A 17,317-nucleotide genomic window follows, 5' to 3' on the forward strand; every position below is an offset into this window, starting at 1 on the left:
ATTTTCAGTATCGAAAGTTTTTTCCCTCAGAGAATGGAGAATTTCCACTTACTTTAATCTCATTTCGTATTACTTCATGTCCTCGAAAGTTAAAAGAATAGGCAAAACTCACATCATTTATAACTTGTTTCAATTTTATAAAAAAAACGCTTTTTTCGGCAAACGATCTTCTCCACTTTTCAATTTTAAATGTAATTACAATAACTGGTATTGACAGCTAAATTGGTAGTGAGTGTCTGTGCACTTTCTGTGCGACTTCTTCATAAGCCGTGGGTCGAGCCAAACTCTATAAACATGTAATACAGCAGGCGATATATTAAAAATATTGTCATATGGAGGATATAGAGGTATTTACACGAAGGCAAAACTTCTTAATAATTAAAACTACCATAGCAAGGGAGAATCCCATCCTGATGTCTGATGAGAATATGGTATTTATCGGTGCACTTATCCTCTCTTAACGGGTTAAACGAAACTTTGAATACCATCCACCCTTTGCAACGAATAAGGAAATTTTCAAAAAAATAAAATCCATTAAAAATTCTGTTAAAATCTTTAAAATACCGAATAGCGGAAATTTGCCGATATATACCTATATAGACAGTTCCCTTTCAGGGGGTAAAGTGCTCACAAAGAACTCCCTGTGTAGAATTTCACACAATTCTGTTGAAAAATGTGGCTAAAATCCTCAAAATACCGAATATCTAGGGGTACCGTTATATGGGGGCTATACGATATCGTGAACCTATATAGATAATTATCTTCCAGGGGATAAAGTGCTCATAGTGAACTCCTTTTGTGGAATTTCAGACAATTTCATTGAAATATGTGGCTAAAATCAGTAAAATACCGAATATCTGGTAATACCTTTATATGGGGGATATACGATATTGTGGACCTATATAGACAGTTCCCTTTCAGGGGTTAAAGTGCTCACACAATTCTGTTGAAAATGTGGCTAAAATCCTCAAAATACCGAATATCTAGGGGTACCGTTATATGGTGACTATACGATATCGTGAACCTATATAGATAATTATCTTCCAGGGGATAAAGTGCTCACAGTGAACTCCTTTTGTTTGAATTTCAGACAATTCCATTGAAATATGTGGCTAAAATCATTAAAATACAGAATAAAGGGGGGTAACGTTATATGGGGGATGTACGATATCGTGGACGGATATAGCCCATCTTCTAAGTTGACCTGCCTGCAAATAAATTCGTTTGACTGTAGCGTGATTACAACAGACGGACAGTCGGATGAACGGACAGGGCTAAATTTTACGCTGATCAAGAATATATACTTTGTTGGGTCTAAAATTATTATTTCGATGAGTTAAAAACGGTGATACGGTCAAAACGTGCCTCAAAGAAATAATGATTTTAGACTACAGGACTCTTTAGACCAAGTCCGTTTCAGGACATTTGGAGTCGATCTAGCGATGTCCGTCCGTCTGTCTGTCTGGGTGGTGCGCACGATAACTTTCGAAGGGAGTATCCGATTTGTCCCAAACTTGGTACATCGTAATATTATTATCAATCTTAGATCAAGTTTGGAGATGGGCAATATCGGTCTGGTACCTCCCCCACAAAACATCGAAATTTAAAAAAAATGTTTTATTGCAGGAATGAGAAAGGATAATCCGATTTTGCTCCAATTTGGCACATTTTAATATTTGCATCAGTGCTCAGGTCAGGTGCGGTCCGAAAATGAACAATATCGGCCCACTCCATCAAGTCAGGATTGTGAATAATTACAACTATTATAAAATGCGATGAAAGGGTCCGATTGTCTTCATATTACGCACATCACAATATTTTTATCAACGCAAGGTCTGGTGTGAAGATGGAATATATCGGTCCACTCCTTCTGATACCTGTCCCACAAAGGATCAAAATTTTCAATATTATTATCAACTATAACTTGCGAAACTAGTCATCGATTCTTTACATCTTACTATATCGAAATATTTCTCTCAACCGGAAATCTGAGATGAATATGGAATTTATGATTTTGCATTAAATTGGATATAAATGTTCGATTTTCTTGTAATTTTTGCCCATTCCAAAATGAAAGTGAAATATTTCGATCGACTATATATGGTAAATCACGCACATTTTAACATTTTCTAAAAATTATCACATATGTCATAAAAAGTTAAGGAAGTAACCAATTTACTCCGAACCTGGCACGTTGCAATATTAATATCATAATTATTAAGGTCCGATACGAAATGCACAATATTAGTCCATTCTTTCGGAACCTACTCCACAGAGGTCAACAATTTGAATAATCATAACAGAGGTCAACATGTTTTTAATGATCTTACATAGGATGAGGTTATGTATCTGTCGGCAAAACCAATTCACTGATGGGGTGCAGGATAGACTTACCAAAGGGTTTCTGAAAATTCGAACTTTTAGGTTACGAAAACTTCTAAAAGGTTACCATTTGAAATTATGAGAGCAGATGGAGCAAAAAACTTGAAATTTGCTACAAATTGGTATTGGATGAACAAATAGTGCTTGCAGTTTAAAATTTTGTATATGGATCGCTGTTAATGTGTAGCCCAAACGTATGGAGCTAGTTTAGGAAGTGTGTACTATAATTGTATGAAAAGTAGTGAATGGTACAAAACTTGGTATACGAAACTATCGTGGTGGTTTGAAACGTCCTATAATGCTAAATGGTACTATAAAGTACGCAAAATGCTAAATGATACTAACTTTAGTATTGGTGAAAGAGATAGAGATACAATTCTGAAATTTGATATTGAGGTCTCTATTGGTATCTGGGATTGAGATCTTGTGGTGGTTTTACTTTCGAAAAGTACTATATTAAACTAAATTTGGTATTGGGTGAAGGTATAGAGTTAAGACCGGAAAATGTTATACTACGACAACTGATGGTGTCTAGGTTTCAGATATGGAAGGCTTTTGCAAATGAGTACTTTAATTGTTCGAAAATGGTACTAAATTTGATTTGATTTTGATTGATTTCTGGAATTGAAATGTGGATGTGGTTTCAGAATACAGGGTGAGATGAAAAAACTGCAACCAATTTCAAACTGCTGTCATTTCTAGGCCACTCGTCCGAGAGCTGTTAAAATTATTCCAGTGACACCTCATTATATTGTTTACAAGCGTTCAAAAGCATTTTGGTGAGAACGTTCAAGAAAAAAAGTTATTCGTGTTGGAATTCAACGTGATAGTGTGATTTTTTTATATTTGGCTGGAAAATCACAAGTGACTATCGTTAGTGCACTCCAGCATTTAAATCTGAATAAATCTTTTGTGTCTCGTACCATCGCTCGTTACCGTAGCATAGTCCCACGACAAGGAAGTGGACGGAAGAAAACATCAAAATCAGCAGATATGGTTCGAAAAGTAAAGAAGCGATTTGATCGAAACCCGCGTCGCAGTGGCCGAAAAATGGATCGTAGGCTGAACATATCGCAATATTCCATTCGGCAAATATTGAAAAATGAGCTCGGGGTAAAACCATTTAAATTCCAAAAAGTGCAAGAACTTACAACGCAACAGAAGCAAAATCTACCAAAAAGAGCTAAAGAGTTGCTTTGCTTGGCCGAAAGTGGTGAACTGTTTTGGTTTTTTTCCGATGAGAAAACATTCGTTGTCCAGCAGTTTGTAAACAAACAAAATGATTGTGTTTACTTGCAAAGAGGTCAGCTGAAAATGTGTACCATCGGTTGGCCACCAGAACTCAAGCGCCGGCCATGGTGATGGTGTGGGCCGCCATAACAGCCGATGGTCGCTCTCCGCTCGTATTAATCGACCGTGGCATCAGAATAAATGCCGAATATTATCGCGAAAATATTCTGGAGGGTGTATTAAAGCCTTGGCCACGCAAACATTTTGGCCGCAGACCTTAAACATTCCAACAGGACTCAGCACCATCGCACTCAGCACGCGCCACCCAAGAATGGTTACAAAATGAGGTTCCGTGCTTCATTTCCAGCGTACAATGTCCCCCAAAAATCTCCGGATACCAATCCGTTGGACTATTGTGTCTGGAGTATTTTTTGGAAAGCACAGTTGACACTAAAAAATACCAAAGTGTCGATCACCTCAGGCAAGCGCTTCGCCGGGAATGAGCCAAAATACAGTAGAGCAACATTCGGGTAGTGTGTGACGGTTTCATTGGCCGTTTGAAGCCCATAATTAGTGCCAAAGATAACCAATTTCAAGAAATCTAAACTTATTCTAAAATTTGATGCTATTTCCGACATTTTTGCTTTCATTCAATAAAATTTAAAAAAAGTAAAATAATGGCGTTTGACTTTGTTGCAGTTTTTTTATCTCACCCTGTAGTCCGAACAGAAAATTTGGTGGTGGTTTTCAGTCGAACTTCAGAGTTATAGCCTAACAAATTTTTGTGACCATGAAATGTAACATGAAAATATTCCTTCGTTGCCCAAAAGGAATTTACAACACATCGACTTTGACCCCCAATTTGTGTCACAGTGTAATGATAAATCAGAGAATTTATATTATTTTAATTATATTTTATTTCAAAAAAAGATCCAATAACAAACAAACATCAGCAGAAAACTATTAGCAATACAGTTTAATACCACTTATTAACATCATATTTTTCCGAAGTAGAACACAAATTGGGATATTGAGAATTTTTACCCGAGGTACATGAAGTCGCTGGAGAACTGCAATTCTTGTATATGGGGAAACCCACCATATTGGTGGTGGCATAATTACAGGCAATCAAGAAAATCTGTCTATCCCCAGAAATTCTGGTATCGTCGTAAGTGGCAGCAGCACAACCCACACGAACATTACGATCGGCCATCATAACTGTGAAATGGCCAATCATACTGAAAAATAGAAAAAAATGAAATAAAAATAAAATTGTTATTATATTCCAAGTTTCCAACTCACGGTCCACTGTAGCCAACCGGGAAATAGTTAATGTAAGACATTTTGACATCCTTCACTTCATCATACCACATATCGAAAGATTTTCCGAAAAGTGAACTATAATTTGGTGTACCCCAGTACGATCTCCAGGCCAAGTTTTGTCCAGCATATTTAAAGGATTCCGTGTTGCGACACTTATCATGAGACATCTTACATTGCAGAACATTATAGGCAGCAATGGCAGCTAACTCATCATCCCATTCCATGGTGGCCATACGACAGGCAGGTGCAAGACCATTGACACCACCTCCGGCCACCAAATTACGTTTTTCATTGTGGGCCCTAACAATTTCAGCTTTAAGATTGTTGTCGATGTTGACAAAACCGGCATTGGAGGGACATGAGCTGGCAAATTTCTGAAAATGTAATTGTTTAGATGAAGTTTTTAAGGCCAATAGATTTGAAGATTTTACACTTTGTTTACTCAATCTTCGATTTTTCTTTTTCGAACTTACCTTCTCACCACAGGCAACATGTGTGACACCTTTATTGCACAAATTTGCCGAACAATAGTCGGTGGCCAATGCCGAAGCAATGAACGTGGTGACAACCAAAATTGCTATGAACTTATTCATCTTCCTTGGTATACGTTTCTACTTTTCACTGATGTTACTTTTTAACTGATGTTAATTTTGAAGAAATGTTCTTCTTAAATACCTAAAATCTGACAGATGGTTTTTAGATTTTTTTATTCTTTTAAGATTGTTTTGATATCAACTGATAAGTCTAAGTAAATATTAGGCTTACAGGTGTTTCCCAACCTTGTTTTGACCTTCCGTCTAGTTTTGATAACTATTTCCACGTGTAATCTTAGATTTGCGTATGTTACGTTTTTCAGTTACGTCAATGTCTGTATGTTTTTGAATAAAAAAAACAAAAGAAAAATATTATAAAGTAAATATTATTGAGATACGTAATTGTAAAATATGGGACTAAATAAAGTCGCTCCAATTGTAAATTTCCATTGGCTAATTCTTAATGAATGTTTTTTTCTACATCATCATTACATCGGTGGCAATATCGGTCCACTCCTTCTAGTATTCCCCCACAAAAGGTCGAAATTTTCAAAATATTTATTTTCTGCACAGAAAGAGAAAGGATAATCCGGTTTTCCTCCAACTTTACAAATCCTAATATTTGCCTTAGTGCTAGGTCAGTTGCGAAAATGTACAATATCGGTTCACTCCATCAAGTGCTTCTCCCACAAAGGGTCCAAATTTTTTATAATTATAACTTTTATAAAATGTGATGTAAGAGTCCGATTGTCTACAAATTTCATGCATCTTAATATTTTTATGAAACCAAGATCTGGTATTAAGACGGAATATATGGGTCCATTCTTTCTGGTACCTCCCCCACAAAAGGACGAAATTTTGAATATCCATTAAGCTCATAAAAAGTGAAATTAATATCCGATTCCATTTAGACTTGGCACATCTGAATATTTCTATTAACATAGGATCTGTTATAAAGACGGTAGAGATAGGACCATTCGCTCTGGTACCTCCCCCACAAAGGGTCAAAGTTTTGAATAACCAAAACGTTTATAAAATCCGAAATAAGCATCAGGTTCTCTTTATGTCTCACACATACAAACATTTCGACTAACTCAAGATCTGTTGTAAAGATGGGATATATCGGTCCATTCTATTAAGCAGAAACCTGACATGAATATCTAATTTATCGATATTTTTATGATTTTGCATAAAATTGGATATAAATGTTCGTATGTAAAAAATACTCAAAATCTATACAAATTTTGCAGCGTGTTCGGAAATGTGCCATATTTTTCAAAAATAAAAATGACACCCTTAGACCAACTTCAAATGTCTTGACACGGATTTGGACCAAAGAAACCTAGGGTCTAAATTTCGATGCGGCACATATGTACCCTCTGTAGCCATATGGCTGAGGGAGACGCCATAAACTATATATATATTCATGATCAGTATAAAATTTGACTTAACGATATCCGTTAGTTTGGTCAAATCTAGATATAGCAACCTTATTTGATACAGAGCTTTGATATCTGGCAAATAGTTTGTATTGTGTGTGGTATGGTTGATATCCATAGAACGGTACCTCCTGATATATGTTGTTTTGATGACTTTGGACACATTTTCCTACAGAATTGTTAAAAATTGGGTATTTAGGGATTATAATGGATTTTATCTCCTGTGGCACAACGTTGTCTGTAAAGGTCCACTTTTTTTGCAGCACACATACAACGGTACCTGCAGACATTCGGCAGATATTAGACCATTTAGGCCATATATTTCATTTGTTTAATATTCCGTTTATGTAATTTATAGCGAGTTCTACCATATACAGGGTGAGATAAAAAAACGGCAACAAAGTCAAACGCAATAATTTTTACATGTTTTTTTAATTTTATTGAAAGAAAGCAAAAATGTCGGAAATAGCATCAAATTTTAGAACAAGTTTATATTTGTTCGAATTGGTCACCTTTGGTACGAATTATGGCCATCAAACGGCCAATAAAACCGCCACACGCTGGCCGAATGTTGCTCTGCGGTATTTTGGCCCATTCCCGGCGAAGCGCTTGATTGAGGTAATCGACACTTTGGTATTTTTTAGTGCCAACCTTGCTTTCCAAAATACTCCAGACACCAAAATCTGTGGATAATAACCAATTTTGGTGGACATTGTGCGCTGCAAATGAAGCGAGGAACCTCATCTTGTAACCATTCTTGATGCGTGCTGAGTGCGATGGTGCTGAGTCCTGTTGGAATGTCCGAGGTCTGCGGCCAAAATGTTTGCGTGCCCAAGGCTTTAATAAACCCTCCAGATTATTTTCGCTATAATATTCGTCATTTATTCTGATACTACGGTCGAGTAATACGAGCGGAGAGAGTCTATCGGTAGTTATAACGGACCGCACCATCACCATGGCCGGCGCTTGAGTTCAGGTGGCCAACCGTAGGTGCACATTTTCAGCTGACCTCTTTGGCAAGTAAACACGATCATTTTGTTTGTTTACAAACAGCTGGGCAACGGAGAAAACCAAATTCGACAGTTCCTACTTTCAGCCAAGCGAAGCAACTCTTTAGTTTTTTTGTGTATATTTTCTTTCTGCTGCGGTGTAAGTTCTTGCACTTTTTGGAATTTCTATGGCTTTACCCCGAGCTCATTTTTCAAGGCTATTTTGAAGGTTCTAGATACATTTTCCCACGGAATAGTTTCGAATTAGGTGTTTAAAACTCGCAATAGATAACCTTTCCTCTCTACACAGAGTTACATTTTGGTATAGCGCCTATATAACGGTTCAATCCACTTTATGATATTTTATAGCCTCCATCATAGTATGGAGGGTATATTAAGTATGTCATTCCGTTTGTAACACCTCGAAATATACATATTAGCCCCACAAAGTATTAAATATTCTTGATCAGCATAAAATTCTATGTCGATTTAACGATGATCGTGCGTCTGTCTGTCCGTCTGTGGCAATCATTCTAGCTTCCGAAAGAATTTAAGTAGGTGTTTTGGTCTACAGAACTTTTGGTATTAAAAATGAGCTATATAGGTCCACGTTTAGGTATAGCTCCCCATATTCGGTATTTTGATGATTTTAGCGACATTGTTTATCGGAATTGTTTCAAATTTCATAATGGGTACTACAGAATGTGACAAAAAAAACTTGTATGCAGATCCAGGTCTTCGTATAGCCCGCACATAACTGTACCTTCTAATTTTCGGTATTTTGATGAATTTAGCTTCATTATTCACCGGAATTGTTTTAAATTTTTTGTGTTTGGTGTGTCTAATAGGTTCTACAGCCTGTGACTGAAAATTTCTATTCAGGTTCAGCAACTGCCTATATGCTGTATTTTGATAATTTTCACCGGAATTCCGATTTTCATTTCCTAATGGGTACTACATCTTGTGACAGAAAATTTGCTATGCAGGTCCGTTTTGTATTTGGATATTGTGATGGCCTATGACAAAAGTTTCCTATGTACACCCACGTTTTCATATGGACCGGAGTATAACTGTAATTCCCTGCATTCTTAAGATTTCAAGAGAATTGTTAATTTTTTTTTTAAATTTCCAAATTCATTCCAAATGGTGGGGAGTATTGTTTTAACTGCATTATCCAACAGGACTCACTGGTATTTGCAGTTGCAAGTGGAACATATTTGAATATTGAATCCCAATACTTTTGTCCATCAAAGTTTTATTTATGTAATTGTGGAGGGTATTGAAAGCCCGAATTTAACTTTTGATACTTGTTGATATTGAAAATGAGACATATAGGTCCAAGATTTTTTGTAGAACCCATATAATGGCATTACCCGATTTAAGGTTTTTATAGCCTTCACCATACATAGTATGGAGGGTATATTAAGTTCGTCATTCCGTTTGTAACTCATCGAAACAATAATTTTAGACCTAACAAAGTATATATATTCTTGATCAGCGTAAAATTCTAAGACGATTAAGACCTGTCCGTCCCTCCGCCGGTTGTAATCACGCTAGAGTAAAAACGAATAATAATTGGAAGCTATAATTCTACACAGATCAGTCTTTTGTGTGGAGGCAGGTCAAGTACGAAGATGGGCTATTATCGGTCCACGATATCGTATGGCACCCCATATAGCGGTACCCCCCGATATTCGGTATTTTTATGATTGCAGCCACCTTTTTTAATGGAATTGTTTGAAATTCTTCACAAGGAGTTCTTTGTGGATACTTTACTGACTGTAAGAGAATTTTCTATATAAGTTCACGATAACGAATAGAACTTTAATCATATTTTTCTAGGTTTTTTTTTTTTTTTAATTTTAATATCGGGACAAATCGGTGGGACAAATGGCTGTCGTCCTACTGTAAATATTTGATTTCTTAGCAAACATAGTTCATTGTGGGTACTTCCGATTGCTCTTGATATTTGTAGCAAAAGCTGTAAGAGAGGCAACGGCTGTTGTGTTAGGAAACACTTGTAATTGTACCATTTAAATAGTTTAATCAACTTTTATGAAAATGTCCTTGATCTCCGAACACATTCTTAAAACCTGTTACATTTTCTGTATATAAGCAGAATTCGTTTCCCAAATCTCTATGAATAATACAATCGCGGTATTTATCTTTGGCATGTTCCTAACATTTGCCATGGCCACTGATTATTGTTCAACAATGTTGTGTCCCAAAAACTATACTCACATCGACTGTGGCGATAAGGTAATCCTTGAAATGTAAACACATTTTTGTAAACTGAGAGATTTTTTCTTAAATATTTAGGAATTCCATTCGACATATCGATGACAAACTAAAAGCTGAAATTGTACGGGCCCACAATGAAAAACGAAACTTCGTTGCTGGAGGTGGAGTCGAACATTTGAAGCCTGCCTGTCGCATGGCAACCTTGGAATGGGATGATGAACTGGCCGAAATTGCCTCCTATAATGTTCTTCAGTGCAAAATGAACCATGACAAATGTCGTAATACTGAAGCTTTCATATATTCGGGTCAAAATTTGGCTTGGAGATCCTATTGGCGCCCAGCAAATATCGCTCGGCTCTTTAGTAATTCTTTTGCTTTGTGGTACAATGAAGTTAAGGATGTTAAAATGGATTTTATTAACTCTTTCCCTCGTGGCTATAAGGGACCGTAAGTGGCACAGGAGATATTGTCTTTAAATATGAACATAAATTAATTTGTTTATTTTGAAAAATTTCAGTGAAATTGGCCACTTCACTGTCATGGTGGCCGATCGTAATATTCGTGTGGGTTGTGCCGCAGCCAGTTATGTAGATATCCGAATTGATGGCGGTAGGCAGATTTTCCTGCTTGCTTGTAATTATGCTACGACAAACATTCTGGAGTTACCCATCTATGCCAACTGCAGTACTGCGGCAACATCATGCTCGAGTGGCACCAATCCCCAGTATCCCAACTTGTGTTCAGTTTCCGAAAAGTACGATGTTAATAAGTGGTATTAAGATAACATATTATTATTCCTAATTGGAGTTATTATACCCTACAACACTATGTGTTGGGGGTATTATAAGTTTGATTGGGCCAAAAATTATGTAACACCTCGAAATATTGATTTCCCACATAGGAAAGTATATATGGATCTTCCTAGCTCGCCGAGCTGAGTCGATCTAGCTATGTATGTCCGTCCGTCCGTCTGTCCGTCTGTCCATGTTAAATTGTAATCACTCTACAGGTCGCAATTATGGCCCGATCTTCACGAAATTTAGAATGTAGGTGGGGCTTGGACCAGAATAGAACCCTATTTATTTTGGAGATGATCGCCAAATACTGAAAAAATGTCGGATTTTGCAGTAGCTATACAGGTCGCAATTATAGACCAATCGACGCGGAATTTTGCTTGTAGCTAGAGTTAAGGGCGGGGAAGAAGCCTACCAATTTGGGTGGTCATCGGATAATATTTAGCGGGTAAATATTATCCGATGTGTTGAAAAAATTCAAAATTTTTCATTAAACCGCGAATATTTTAAATCCCGGCGAAATCATAAAGCCATGACAAGGTTACTTCTGATCTTTACATTGATGTTAACATCCAACAAACCGGATATATAGCAAAATATGTGCGATATATATGTCTACCAAAGAAGATATGCTTGAAAGATGTCTTATATGTCGAGAACGGCTGAACTGATTTCGACTGTTCTCATTAATTCAGAATGGCCTCTTGGCAGGAAAGAAAAAAACGTCTAAAAGATCGCATAAAAATATCTCTCTAAAGATGAAAATATTGATTTTGTAATATTTTCTCATATTTTTTCAATTTTGTCATATTTTTGGCATATTTTCATTTTGAATTAAACATTTGGTAATATTTCTACAGCTAACAAAACTAAGTTGTTGAGATATCAGGATATCATATACAGATCGCATTTATGTCCCGATCCTTACGAAATTTTGTATGGGGATAAGATGAGGGTCAGAATAGAAGCCTACTCTTTTTGGAGATGATCGCCATATATTTAGGGGTTTGAATGGACCAAAAAACTGCAAAATTGTCGGTAGGTCGTAATTATCGCTCGATCCTCACGCACATTTGAATGGGGTTACCGCACATTGCAAAAGCCAAGCAGTTTCGGATGGCCATAAAAAAATATTCAATGTGTGAAATAGTTTGCCAACTTTTGTAGACAAAATACGAAAATATACATTCCAGTGACTTTTTGGAGAATTCACAAATACAGGAAAGACGCACTTCTGACTATTTCGTTAACGCTGATTTCGTTGAAGATTATAGTCAAATGTCTGTATCTCATATAGATGCGTTTCAGTCAAAAACCAATAATAAATGTTAATCTTTTGCCACTTCTGAGAGATTATAGGTCTTTGGGAAATATTGGTTCCAGATCTAGGAAGACCATTTAAGTGCAACATCTACAAATAAATTGGAAATGAGCATTAGTTTAAGTTGCTATTATTCGAAAATTAGAGAACGGAACCTGATGGTTTTCTTTTATTTTTTGTCACAATATCTTGTGGAATTCTTTCAAGTATCTCGCCTATATAAACTGTATCCTTTATTATAGTGTTGTAGGGTATTCAACGGTCGGCCCCGCTCGACTGTAGCCTTTGCTTACTTGTTTTTATGTATATGATTATGTTTTGATTAATTGTAAATAAATAAAAAATAAATTAATTAAATAATTTTTACGAGTCGAAGCTCTCCAAGATAATTCCCAGTTGCCACGGAACATTTTCTGCATTAACGGACAACCTGAGGCTTTAATTCACAGATGTTGTTTCCAACTGTTTTTCGCCCTCTCTGCCTCCACAATTAGGTCACTTGCTTAATGTCCAGTGGTTCAGCGGCTATTTACTACCACCGAACTGTTTCCCAAGGTGTTAATGGAATGAGGAATATGTCCAAAAAGAAGTAGGTTATAATCACCAAAAATTAGCGGCCATAATCCCCATAATAATAATGACCCATTATCCAAAATTATTGCGGATACTAACCCCATTATGGGGTAAGTTTTATAACATGATTAAGGTAAAGGAACTTTTTCGTGGGGGAAATACCCGGTTATTCAGTTCTACAAAACTGTACAAAATGGGTATCATTTGGAAGCTTTGGGTATAACCCTCGAAAAAATAACACTGCCGTAATCAGGTTAAAAACACCTAACTGTGATAAATATTTCAGGTTAAACCCAGCATAGCCCAAAAACTCAACTTAAGCCCTGTTTCCTATCTGGGGATTATGCCCGAATATTTTTCGGACATAATCCCCACAGCAAACGGCCATACTCTCCATGGGGACTATATCCATTTTGGAACCGGAGATAATCGTCACTTTATTATGGGGGTTATTTTAAGTTAATGTACCATCTTCTTCCCCGCATGCTCTACAAAAGTATTAGAAGCCTTGGGCGCGCAAACATTTTGACCGTAGACCTTGGACAACAAAATGAGGTTCCTTGCTTCATTTCCAGCGCACAATGGCTACCAAAATCTCCGGATACCAATCCGTTGGGCTATTGTGTCTGGAGTATTTTGGAAAGCAAGGCTGGCAAGGTTGTAAAATTTGATGCTATTTCCGAGATTTTTTTCTTTTATTCAATAAAATTTAAAAAAAAAATTAAGCAAGTAAAAAGCTGTAAGTTCAGCCGGGCCGAACTTTGAATACTCTCCACCATTTGGTAAAAAATTTGGCAATTTAAAAAAAAATAAAATCCTTTAAAAATTCTGTTAAAATCTTAAAAATACCGAATGTAGCCATATATTAGGTTCTGTACGACGACGTGGGCCTGCATAGGCAACTTTTCTCACAAGCTATTACAATATTCAAATGCGAAACTTGAAAAAAATCTGTTTATAATATAGCTAAAATCATCAAAATTCCGAATATAGGGAAGAACCATGGGAGTTGTAAAACGTGAACCTGCACAGACAATTTTTTGTCATAGGCTGTAGTATCCATTACGAACTTCAAATGCGAAATTTGAAACAATTCCGGTAAATAATGTCACTAAAATCATGGGGCCATACGAAGAAATGGACCTGCACAGACCATTTTCTCTTTTATGCTGTAGTATATATTACGAACTTCAAATAACAAATTTGAAATAGTTCTGGTAAATAATATCACTAAAATCATCAGAATACCGAATATCGGGGGGTACCGTTATATGGGGGCTACACGAAGAAGTTTATGCTGTAGTATCTATGACGAACTTCAAATATAAAATTTGAAACAATTCCGGTAAAAAATGTCGCTAAAATCATCAAAATACAGAATATCGGGGGTACCGTTATATGGGGGCTATACGAAGACGTGGACCTACATGGCCCATTTTTAATACCAAAAGTTCTGCAGACATAATACACATTTGAGTAAAATTTTATCAACCTACTTCATTTCGTTCGGAAGCTAGAGTGATTTCCACAGACGGACAGACGGACGGACATTGATAAATCGACATAGAATTTTATGCTGATCAAGAATGTATATACTTTATGGGGTCTAAAATGTATATTTCGAGGTGTTACAAACGGAATAACAAACTTAATAAACCCTCCATACTATGGTGGAGGGTATAAAAATATTGGCGTTTGACTTTGTTGTAGTTTTTTTTTATCTCACCCTGCATAATCTAGATCAGCATAAAATTCTATGTCCATTTAGCGATGTTTGTCTGTCGATCTGTGGAAATCACACTAAAATTTTACGCAAATGTATAATATGTCTGCAGGACTTTTGGTATTGAAAATGGTCTATTCAGGCCCACGCTTTGGAACAGCCCCCATATAAGTGTGCCACCAAATGTTCGGTATTTTGATGATTTTAGCGACATCATTCAGTGGTATTTAAAGTTCCTAATGGGTACTACAGTCTATGACATAAAATTTAAAAAATTAATAAAATTAAAATTTTTATAATTTCGTATAAAGTTTCGAATTTGAGTATCATAATGGCCTTTAACAAAAATTTTATATACAGACCCACGTCTTCGTATAGGCCACAATATAACGGTAACTAACAATATTCGAAATTTTTATTGTTTGAGCATTAATATTCAAGGAATTTCTTTTTTGTTTTTTTGAAAATTTGCAAATTTTTTTCGAATTTGTATTAAAAGTTCAGCCCGGCTGGCGATTTGATTTTCAAAAAAACAAAAAAAACAAGTAAGCAAAGGCTACAGGCGAGCGGGACCGACCGTTGAATACGCTACAACATTATAATAAACGATACAGTTCATATAGGTGAGATACTCGAAAGAATTCCGCAAGATATTGTGACAAATAATAAAAGAAAACCATCAGGTTTCGTTCTCTAATTTTCGAATAATAGAAACTTAAACTAATTTGCTCATTTCCAATTTATTGGTAGATGTTGTACTTAAATGGTCTTCCTAGATCTGGAACCAATATTTCCCAAAGACCCATAGTCTCTCAGAAGTGGCAAAAGATTAACATTTATTATTGGCTTTTGACTGAAACGCATCTATATGAAATACAGCCATTTGACTATATTCTTCAACTAAATCAGCGTTAACGAAATAGTCAGAAGTGCGTCTTTCCTGTATTTGTGAATTCTCCATATTCACTGGAATGGAGATTTTCGTATTTTGTCTACAAAAGTTGGCAAACTATTTCACACATTGAATATTTTTGGATGGCCATCCAAAACTGCTTGGCTTTTGCAATGTGCGGTAACCCCCATTCAAATGTGCGCGAGGATCGGGCGATAATTACGAACTGCTGACAATGTTGCATTTTTTTGGTCCATTTCAACCTCTAAATATATGGCGATCATCTCCAAAAAGAGTAGGCTTCTATTCTGACCCTCATCTTATCCCCATGCAAAATTTCGTAAGGATCGGGCCATAAATGCGATCTGTATATGATATTCTGATATCTTAACTACTTAGTTTTGTTAGCTGTAGAAATATTACCAAATGTTTAATTCAAAATGAAAATATGCCAAAAATATGACAAAATTGAAAAAATATGAGAAAATATTACAAAATCAATATTTTCATCTTTATAGAGATATTTTTATGCGATTTTTTAAGACGTTTTTTCTTTCCTGCCAAGAGGCCATTCAGAATTAATGAGAACTGTCGAAATCAGTTCAGCCGTTCTCGACTTATAAGAGATCCTTCAAGCATATCTTCTTTGATAGGCATATATGTCGCACATATTTTGCTATATATCCGGTTTGTTGGATGTTAACATCAAAGTAAAGGTCAGAAGTAACCTTGTCATGGCCTTGTGATTTCGCCGGGATTTAAAATATTCACGTTTTAATGAAAATTTTTGATTTTTTTCAACACAAAAGATATGGTCTATTTTACCCGCTAAATATAATCCGATGACCACCCAAATTGGTAGGCTTCTTCCCCGCCCTAAACTCTAGCTACATGCGAAATTCCGCGTCGATTGGTCTATAAATGCGACCTGTATAGCTACTGCAAAATCCGACATTTTTTCAGTATTTGGTCCATTTCAACCCCTAAACATTTGGCGATCATCTCCAAAAGAAATAGGGTTCTATTCTGACATTAACCCCACCTCCATACTAAATTTCGTGAAGATCGGGCCATAATTACGACCTGTAGAGTGATTACAAATTAACATGGACAGACGGACGGACGGACATACATAGCTAGATCGACGCAGCTCGGCGAGCTAGGAAGATCCATATATACTTTCCTAAGTGGGAAACCAATATTTCGCGGTGTTACATAATTTTTGGCCCAATCAAACTTATAATACCCCCAACACATAGTGTTGTAGGGTATAAAAATTATAAAAAGCTATTTGATTGAAAATTCGTTCTTATTGTTTCTGAATAATTCATTAACACAATAGTCAGTTATAAAAAAATACCATAGATATAATTAGTTTCTGAAAAATGTGTTTTTTTTTTGTGAATTGAGTTCTGCGAAAATTATTTTTTTTTTTTCATTATTTTGCTTTTATGAAATTTCCTTCTTTATTTTATTGTATTTTTCTCTTCTTTGGCTATGTTATCTATTCTGAGTAATTTTTTAGATTTCTTAGTCAGAATGCAGATTGAGCTCTAAACCCATTTATCCCTCAAATGAAAACATTGTGAATCACTATAAAGCATACATATGTACATAACATGATGTCTATCAAGATACATTCATGTATGTCGACCAACATGAAAATGTTTCGACATTCTTTATAGCACAGTGATAACAATAATCACCCCAAAGCCATAAAGATAAATAAGGAAGTAACTAGACATATATGTGCTCTACCTATCCCACCATTCTCTAAGCTTAACACTTCCCGAAAAACATAGTTCATAAACATTTGATAAGACGTGGGAATATTTCTGCAGTAATCTAGATAGAAGGGGAAAATTTTGTTTGAAAAC

General features: G+C 36.0%; 2 protein-coding genes across 2 annotated transcripts; one reads left to right on the top strand and one right to left on the bottom strand.

Annotated features, from left to right (window-relative positions):
- Positions 1–4,549: 4,549 nt before the first annotated feature.
- On the bottom strand, positions 4,550–5,800 carry LOC101897117 (antigen 5 like allergen Cul n 1-like). The gene is made up of 3 exons (XM_059118998.1): positions 5,409–5,800; positions 4,915–5,309; positions 4,550–4,850 (listed from the first exon to the last, which is right to left on the bottom strand). Exons 1-3 carry the CDS (start codon positions 5,526–5,528, stop codon positions 4,589–4,591), a joined length of 777 nt encoding a protein of 258 aa, XP_058974981.1. The 5' UTR covers positions 5,529–5,800; the 3' UTR covers positions 4,550–4,588.
- Positions 5,801–10,110: 4,310 nt separating this feature from the next.
- LOC101896940 (antigen 5 like allergen Cul n 1-like) lies at positions 10,111–10,916 on the top strand. Its single transcript, XM_059119004.1, has 3 exons — positions 10,111–10,169; positions 10,216–10,584; positions 10,655–10,916. The coding sequence occupies exons 1-3, from the start codon at positions 10,111–10,113 to the stop codon at positions 10,914–10,916; spliced, it is 690 nt and encodes a 229-aa protein (XP_058974987.1).
- Positions 10,917–17,317: the final 6,401 nt, after the last annotated feature.

Source organism: Musca domestica, unplaced genomic scaffold (genome assembly GCF_030504385.1).
Source record: "Musca domestica strain aabys unplaced genomic scaffold, Musca_domestica.polishedcontigs.V.1.1 14, whole genome shotgun sequence".
Classification (NCBI taxonomy): domain Eukaryota; kingdom Metazoa; phylum Arthropoda; class Insecta; order Diptera; family Muscidae; genus Musca; species Musca domestica.